Source organism: Drosophila tropicalis, unplaced genomic scaffold, assembly GCF_018151085.1.
Source record: "Drosophila tropicalis isolate 14030-0801.00 unplaced genomic scaffold, ASM1815108v1 contig_715, whole genome shotgun sequence".
Classification (NCBI taxonomy): domain Eukaryota; kingdom Metazoa; phylum Arthropoda; class Insecta; order Diptera; family Drosophilidae; genus Drosophila; species Drosophila tropicalis.
In genome coordinates, this window is record NW_027173199.1 from 104,269 (window position 1) to 113,615 (window position 9,347).

At 37.3% G+C, this 9,347-nt stretch overlaps 1 protein-coding gene across 1 annotated transcript; it reads right to left on the minus strand.

The window, feature by feature from the left end:
• Positions 1-887: 887 nt before the first annotated feature.
• On the minus strand, positions 888-7,574 carry LOC137579587 (uncharacterized). The gene is made up of 2 exons (XM_068293367.1): positions 6,741-7,574; positions 888-911 (listed from the first exon to the last, which is right to left on the minus strand). Exons 1-2 carry the CDS (start codon positions 7,572-7,574, stop codon positions 888-890), a joined length of 858 nt encoding a protein of 285 aa, XP_068149468.1.
• Positions 7,575-9,347: the final 1,773 nt, after the last annotated feature.

The window sequence follows — 9,347 nt, forward strand, 5'->3', positions numbered from 1 at the left end:
ACTGTCTCAGTTGATTTGAAAATCATAACCTTAATGCTTGTAATAATTGTTATTCTTTTATTAACAAACGTTTTAACAAAACTATATAAGATGCACAATAAGTGCCTTAAGAAAAAATATTCCAGTAGGGCCGATAACCTAGATGTTGTTTAAGACGATAGACATAGTAGAAAAGTGTATAATAGAGAACCCAACTTTAGAATAAATTCTTTGATAATATTGAGTAAATATTACGAAGTTATAAAAATTGGTGATTTCGAAGACAAAAATATAGATACTTTTAATTGTGCAGCAAGCCCATTAATAATATGTAACAACAAAATAGAAAAGGGCATAGTAATGAGTACATTACCATGTGTAATGGTAAAAACAGTAGAAGAAAACCATGACATACTTGGTTCTACAACAATAATTTTGGTACGATTGCACCGCTGAATGTTGTAGACAAAATATGGAGTGGAGTACGATAGCACGAAAGATTAATGATCATAAAGATAAATTTGAAAAATCTTTTAAATGTATTAACTCAGATAAAGTCATAAGACCGGAAACTTTGATAAACCATGCTCAAATACTGATAACACAGTATAATAACATATTATCAATAGTAAACAAAGTTAATGAGAAATTAGCAAAAGAGCATAGGCATCAGTGTGAAAAACTGATAAAATCATTGAAAATAAGATTGAACAACATTAGTACTAGACGAAATATTGTAATAGTAATTCCAGAAGATCAAAGTCAGCCAGCTGAATTTGACGAAAGCCAATTAGCGGATTTGGACGAGTCCAAACCAATTATTGATACTGAAAGTGATATCGATAGTGACATCGAAACACTTGAAGAAAGTACAATGGCTAACCAAGTGGAATTAGACAGGCAATATGTTAGACAGGTTTCCACTTCAGTTCCTGAATTTGATGGTAAAAAGTTATTATTAAACAGATTCCTAACTGCATTACGCATTGTGGAAAGAACTAAGGGAGACCAAGAGGATATAGCAGTTGAGGTTATAAAATCAAAAATAACCGGCACAATCCTCTATAAAGTAGAAAATGAAACCACTATTGCAGGGATAATAAATAAGCTCAAAGAAAATGTAAAAGGAGAATCTCCTGACGTTTTAAAGGCAAAGCTAATGAACATAAAACAAAAAGGCAAAACTGCTTCCCAGTATGCAACCGAAATGGATAATTTGCGGAAGCAACTGGAGGCAGCCTTTAATGATAACGGATTAGACCCAATCAATGCGGAAAAATTCTCTACAAGCGAGTCTGTTTCTGCAATGATTAAAAATTGCGAGCACGAAAAGCTCAAAGTAATATTAGAAGCTGGAAACTTTGTAACTTTCAATGATGTAATGGGTAAATATATCCATTGCAGCACGGAAATGACTGGAAGTGCAAATACAGTATTATTTCAACGAGGCCGCAATAATAGAGGAGGTAGTAACCATTACCAAAGAGGTAGAGGCAATGGCCGCGGAAACTACAACTCCAACTATAACAATTACAATAACAGAAACAACAATAGAGGTGGTCGAGGTAATGGCCGAGGTAGAAATAATTACTACCGAGGTAACAGCCAAAACAGATACAATAGCAATACCGAAAACAGTTATGTCCGAGTAGCCCAAGATGCTTCGGGAAACTCGCAGACACCTCCAGATACTCGAAATTAAAAAGTAAAATATATACTGTAAACTTAAGTCTCAATAATTTTGTATCATTTACAAATGTTCAGACAAATAAAATCATTACATTCCTAATTGATACAGGTGCAGATATTTCAATTATAAAAGAAAATTCCGATGTCTTTCATGACATACAATTCAATAAAATCATAGACATTCGAGGCATAGGTGAAGGAGTAATTAACTCCAAAGGACTAGCCTCAATTGAATTACAAACAGGGAAATACATTATTCCATATAAATTTCATTTACTACATTCAGATTTTGCAATCCCTTGCGATGGAATAATAGGACTAGATTTTATAAAGACTTTTAATTGCCAATTAGATTATAATACTTCGGAGGATTGGTTTATAATCAGACCTTCAAACCTAACGTATCCCATTAATGTACCGATAACATTTAGTTCTGGTAATAATTCAACACTTCTGCCAGCGAGATCCCAAGTGATACGCAAAATAGATTTGTCTTCAGAAGAAGAAAGCATTTTCATCCCAAATCAAGAAATCAAGCATGGTGTTTATATTGCAAACACTATTGCCCAAACCAAAAATACTTTTGTCCGATTTTTAAATACGACAGATAAACTAGTAGGCATTAATAAAATAAAATTCGAACCGCTCTCAAAATACGATGTGGTTCAAACTTCAAATAACAATAGAACAGAGTCTGTTATTAGTAAACTAAAGAAAAATTTTCCAATCATGTTCAAAAAGCAACTTATGGAAATATGCACCGAGTATAGTGATGTGTTCGGACTTGAAACCGAACCAATCACAACCAACAACTTTTATAAACAAAAATTGAGACTTAAGGACGAAGAGCCAGTATATGTAAAAAACTATCGATGTCCGCATAGCCAAACCGAAGAAATTAAAAAACAAGTAGAAAAGTTAATTGAACAAAATATTGTTGAACCATCGATTTCACCTTACAATAGCCCACTCTTATTGGTCCCAAAGAAATCTCTTCCGGACTCTAAAGAGAAAAAATGGCGATTAGTAATTGACTATCGCCAAATAAACAAAAAACTGCTATCAGATAAATTTCCACTCCCCAGAATTGACGATATTCTTGATCAACTGGGTAGAGCTAAATATTTTTCATGCCTTGACTTAATGTCAGGTTTCCACCAAATTGAACTTGAGGAAAGCTCAAGGAACATAACGTCTTTTTCAACAAACAATGGTTCATATCGCTTCACGAGATTACCATTTGGTCTAAAAATAGCACCTAATTCATTTCAGAGAATGATGACAATAGCATTCTCGGGTTTAGAGCCTTCACAAGCATTCCTTTATATGGATGATTTGATCGTTATTGGTTGTTCTGAACAACACATGCTTAAAAAACCTAACAGACGTTTTTACACTTTGTAGAAAACACAAATTGAAATTACATCCAGAAAAATGTTCATTTTTCATGCATGAGGTGACATTTTTAGGTCACAGATGCACCGACAAAGGAATCTTACCAGATGATACAAAATTCGATGTTATTAATAACTATCCAGTCCCTACGGACGCAGACAGTGCTAGAAGATTCGTTGCATTTTGCAATTATTATAGACGTTTCATAAAAAACTTCGCCGAATACTCACGGCATATAACAAGATTATGCAAAAAGAATGTCCCATTCGAATGGACAGCGGAATGTGAAAAGGCATTCCAGTATTTAAAAACACAACTTGTTAAACCAACCTTGTTACAGTACCCAGATTTTAGCAAAGAATTTTGTATAATCACAGATGCAAGCAAGCACGCATGTGGAGCAGTTTTAACTCAAAACTATAATGGACTCCAACTCCCAGTTGCATATGCATCAAGAGCATTCACTAAAGGTGAAAGCAATAAAAGTACAACTGAACAAGAGCTAGCAGCAATACATTGGGCAATTACACATTTCAGACCATATATATATGGCAAACATTTCACAGTAAAAACTGATCATCGCCCCTTAACATATTTATTCTCGATGATAAACCCAAGTTCAAAATTAACTCGCATGCGACTCGAATTAGAAGAATACGATTTTACAGTAGAATATCTGAGAGGAAAAGATAATTTCGTGGCAGACGCTCTGTCCAGAATTACAATAACTGATTTAATTGATATGAATAAAAAAAGTCCTGAAAGTCACTACCAGGCACCAAAGTAGACAACAAAATTTCTGCGCAGAAAACAAACAAGAACAATTGCCAAGGCAAAGTCTTGAAAAAGCTTCTAAGCCCAACGTATACGAAGTCATAACAAATGACGAGGTACGAAAAGTAGTGACCTTGCGAATGACAGATTCGAAATGTTTATTGAAACATGGAAAAAAAGTTATAGCGAGAATAAATGTTAGCGATTTATACTCCAATGGAATTTTAGACTTAGGTCAGTTTTTCCAAAGGCTTGAATGGCAAGCCGGTGTATATAATGTCAGCCAACTAAAAGTGGCACCGAGCGAAAAGATCTTTGAATCAATTTCGATAGATACTTTCAAACATATGGGCAACAAGAATTTAAAATCATTAAGAGTAGCGCTACTCAAGCCGGTGACCCAAATATACAATGAAAAAGAAAAAGAAGCTATATTGTCTACATTTCATGACGATCCAATTCAAGGAGGTCACACAGGCATAAATAAAACGATAACAAAAATAAAAAGACAATATTATTGGAAAAACATGACGAAACATGTAAAAGAGTACATTAATAAATGCCAAAATGCCTGACGTCAAAAACGACGAAACACACGAGATCACCTATGATAATTACAGAAACTCCACAATATGCTTTCGACAGGGTGATAGTAGACACAATTGGTCCACTACCACGTTCGGAAAATGGGAATGAATACGCAATCACTTTAATATGTGATTTGACAAAGTATTTAGTAGCAATTCCTATTGCAAATAAAAGTGCAACAACTGTCGCAAAAGCCATATTCGAATCTTTTATTCTGAAGTACGGTCCAATGAAGACGTTCATTACGGACATGGGAACAGAATACAAAAATTCCATTATAACTGACTTGTGCAGATATCTAAAAATAGATAACATAACATCTACAGCACACCACCACCAGACATTAGGTACCGTTGAAAGAAGTCATAGGACATTCAACGAGTACATTCGTTCATATATTTCAGTAGATAAAACTGATTGGGACGTATGGTTACAGTATTTCGTGTATTGTTTTAACACAACACCATCTGTAGCTCATAATTATTGTCCATATGAACTAGTATTTGGAAGACAGAATAACTTACCAATACAATTTAATAGCGTAGATAAAATAGAACCTATATATAATATAGAAGATTATTCTAAGGAAGTTAAATTTAGACTAGAAAACGCGTATAAGAGAGCTCGAATACTTTTAGAAAAAAATAAAATTAAACAGAAAGAAATAAACGATAAGAAAGTATTAGATTTTAAACTAGAAATAGGAGACCAAGTTTATTTGAAAAACGAAACAGGTCACAAATTAGAATCTTCTTATATAGGACCATTTGAGGTCATTAATATAGAAAAGAATAACAATATAATTATAAGAAATAAGAAAAATAAGGAGCAAAAAGTTCATAAAGATAGACTAAAAAAGATAAAATAAATAAAGAAAAAAAAAAAAGAGATAAGAATATACATATATATACATATTGAAAAAAAAAAAAAAAAAAAATTTTTTTTTTTTAATTACAAAAAAAAAAAAAGAAAACATTTTTATAAAAAAAAAAAAATTAAAATTAAAAATATACAACATAGTATTTAAGAAAAACAAATAAATAACTACATAATATTACGTTATTCTTTTAAAAAGGGAGGTGTTGTATGTTGTATGCCAAATGAGCATATGCCCACAGTATTGTAGAGTATACAATATAACAAGTGGTCATATGCTCAACATTAAAGTAAGAGTAACATACCAACACTTTGTTGCTATGTTTATGCAACCATTCATAATAATAATATGATCCGCCACTTATGCGGACTGGCCGCTGAGCGTGGGATCGCTAGCGTAAGCACTTTTGACTATGTACCCTCTGTACATATATGCTAACACATACAAACATATATACTGCAACACACTCTCCCTCTCTCTGCCAGCGCCCTAAGCGGCAGAATGTATTCAATACATATAAGATGTATAGGCTAAAACTAGCATATGAATAAACTGTCCAGACAATTCTGGATGACGGCTCGAACAGAACAGTTGCGTTTTATTTTAACATAAACGGATTTAACAAAAACTTAATGCGCACATAACACTCCTAATCCCATTTTACTTGCATCCGTCTGGAGCACGAACATTTTTGTGAAGTCTGGACATGCCAATACCGGGCCAATCGTCAGCCTTTCCTTTACAGCATCGAATGCTGCCTGATGCTCCTCGTTCCAGTGTCACTTTGTTCTTTTCTTTAGCAGTTCGTTTAATGGGTGTGTTAGTGCTGCAAAACCCGGTACGAACCGTCCGTACCAAGATGCCACTCCTAAGTACTGTCGTAATTCCTTTGTGCAAGTTGGTGGTTCTAATTGGGCTATTGCGGCCACCTTTTCTGGGTCCGTTGCAATACCGTTTTCTGTCACCAAGTGGCCTAGAAATTTTAGCTCTTTTCTAAAGAATTGGCAATTCTCCGCATTAATTCTCAAGTTTGCTTCTTTCAATCTCCTGAACACTTCTTGTAGATGATTCATGTGTTCTTCGATTGTTTTGCTCACTATCACAATGTCATCTTGGTACGCGAATGCGTTTGGTATCATTTCTGGGCCAATGACTTGGTCCAGTGCGCGCTGGAAAGTTGCTGATGCTGAGTGTAAACCGAATGGCATAATAACCCTTTCCCTGGGACTGTGAATGCCGTCATTGGTCTACTTTTCTCTTCTAACGGAATCTGCCAGTATCCGTCCTTCAGATCTAAGCTGCTTATGAATTTTGCTTCGCGTAGTTGATTCAAGATGTAATCGATGCGTGGCATTGGGTATGCATTCTTTATAGATTTTGCGTTAATCTGTCTAAAATCTACACATAATCTCCATTTGCCTGTCTGTTTCTTTCTCACCATCACTATGGGTGAGCTATATGGGCTTTGCGATGGTTCTATGCATCCCATTGTCAACAGTTCGTCGACCTTTGCGTTGATTTCTCCTTGTATTTTCGGATTTTTCGGGTAATACCTTTGTTTTATTGGGATATCGTCCTTCATCGTTATGCGATGTATCCCCACCTTTGACAGTCCCTTAACTTTCCCTAATTCCTTCAACTCCTGATTTAGAAAACTTTGTATTTCTTGTTGATCACTATTCTGAGTGACCATGATGAATATTCTTTCTACCAGCCTGCCCTGTATTCGCTTTACTGTCGGTATTCGCACTTTGTGGCCTCCACACGATATCTCTGTGTTCATAATCCTGAGGAAATTCCACCCTAAGATTAGCGCATCCATTCCTTCTGGCATGACCAGGAATGGCATGTGGATTTCCTTATCCCCGAATCTCACGTATCCTGTCCATTGCTCTTCAATGTCTCGCACCTTTCCGTCTGCCATGTATACCTGTTTGTGTGTGTTCTCCCATTTTCCCTTATTCCTCACTGTTTCCAACATCTGCTTTCTGATGAAGCTACTCGTGGGTCCGGAGTCAATTGTCGCTTTCATCTGGATTCCTGCTATTTCGATAATCGCTGACAATTGATCCTCTTCCTCTACTAGTTGACCTATTAGTGGTGAGGAGCTTGTTGGCTGGGTCCCTGCTCGCCCCGGATAGGCTGGAACCGCCTTTCGTTTCCCGAACTCCAGCAACATTCTTTTGTCCTTTTTCCAATCTTTCCACACTGCCAGCAGAAATTGAGTCTCTGATTGTTGCATTCCCTGGCCCAGTGTCCGGTTCCCCCGCATCTGCGGCACGCCTGATTCGGGTTCAAGACTTTTCCGTCTTGGATGTTCTTGTTTTCATGGTTTGGTCTCGAATCTCCATGCTGTTGTCCTGGCATCTTCGGCACTGTGTGACTGGTGGCCCGTGATTGTTTCCTCCTCTGTGGTTTGACTGGTTGTTATGTGTTCTTTGAGCATTGTTTTCGCGATGGAAATCGAATCGCTCCTGTTCGAGCATTTCATGTTCTTCTGCCAACTGCATCAGCTCATCTAGGTTTCTAACCCTGTGCGGCCGAACGAATATTTTTAAATCTGGAGTGCAATTTTCCAATATGACCTCCAATTGTTCGAGCTCTGGTATTTTGAGAGGTCTCATCATTGTTTGCATATCCACCATATAGTCCTTGAAGTACTCATTTTTGCTTTGTTTGCGAGATTTCACTTGATCAGCCGATTTGTTGAAGAATCCCCTCGGCAAGAAGTATTTCTTGAAGCCCTCAACAAATTCCTTCCATGTTCGCCACTGCTTATTGTTTGCGACGTACCATTTGAGTGCTCTGTTTTTCAGTAGTTCTGGCATTCCTCTCGGGATCATGTCCAGCTCGATGCCATACATGTCTGCTGACCACTCGATCTGTTCTATGAACTCTAGCGGTCTGGAATTGCCATCGAATCTGAATGTCCACTCCCTCACTTGTTTTGCCACCTTGGCGTATTCGGTGGTCCTGTTTGTTGCATGTGGTACCGTTTTCTTGGGGTCTATCGTTTGTCTCCTTATGTCCCTCTTTGTTTCTGCGCTATCTAGGGCTCCTTCGCTTCCCCATCTTGGTGGTAAATATGGAGGAATTGCTAGTGTGGCGATGTTTATTTTCTGGAATTCATCGGCCTCCTTGTCTACGCCATTTTTGCATGTTTTTGATGTGCTTGCTATTGTTTTCATTTTCAGACTTTTTGAGTACTTTGTCTCCAATCTATTTATTTCCTCCTTCCAGTCTGGGTCCGTTTCATTCCTTTCTACCCACTCGCCTAGCTGTTTCCTCATTTCCTCCACTGTGCCGGTTATCTCGATCCCGATCCTTTGTCCTGTCTGTACCAAATCCTCTTTCTTCATGTGGTAAATCCATCCTTTTCTCATTTTGATCTTGTTTTGATTTATAAACTGTAGTTTTTATTTCTAAATTTCACCAGTATAGCACGTTGGGCGCCAGTTGTAACGATCCTTTCTCGTCCCTTGGGATATTTATGCTATCTCTTGGGCCAGGTTCGGCACAACAAAATTTATTTTGTGCCCCGGTGAAAATTAGAACTCGTTTGTGTAATTATTAGTTTTGTTGGTGTATTTATTTACGATTATTTACGGGCTTGGTTGGATATGACAAGTTTCTCTGAAGGAGTCCCGAACTTGGACAGCGCTGCTTGTAGCTGGGGTCGCTCGACGCTCGATCCCAGTCCGTTTCTCGTTCCTTTTGTTTCCTCTGGTTCCTGTTTCAGACTCGTGATATGAATATCTTGTCTGATATCTCCCTCTTCAGAATAATGCCGGCGCGTTAATGGGCCTTAGGATATATCCTATGGCCTTTCTCTCACGTTCCTGGCGTATTCTGATCTTCTAGGGACGTTGCTTCCACCTCAATGCCTCTGACTGCGTTTCAAAGATGTTCTTTGCGTGCTCGTAGCCCCAAGGATAAATCCTGTGGCCGTTTGTCGTAGGGCAGGATTCTCTCAGCAATTGGTATTCGTCACGATATATTGATCCTGGAATTTCGGTAGTAGGATATATCCTCGTACCTTCCAATA

Excerpts from the sequence above, each read along its gene's own strand:
- LOC137579587 (XM_068293367.1), bottom strand. The coding sequence starts at position 7,574 with ATGCGGGGGAACCGGACACTGGGCCAGGGAATGCAACAATCAGAGACT. Across the intron at positions 912-6,740 it reads ATAGCTCACCCATAGTGATG|GAACTGAAGTGGAAACCTGT; the intron begins GTGAGAAAGAAA and ends CATCAAATTCAG.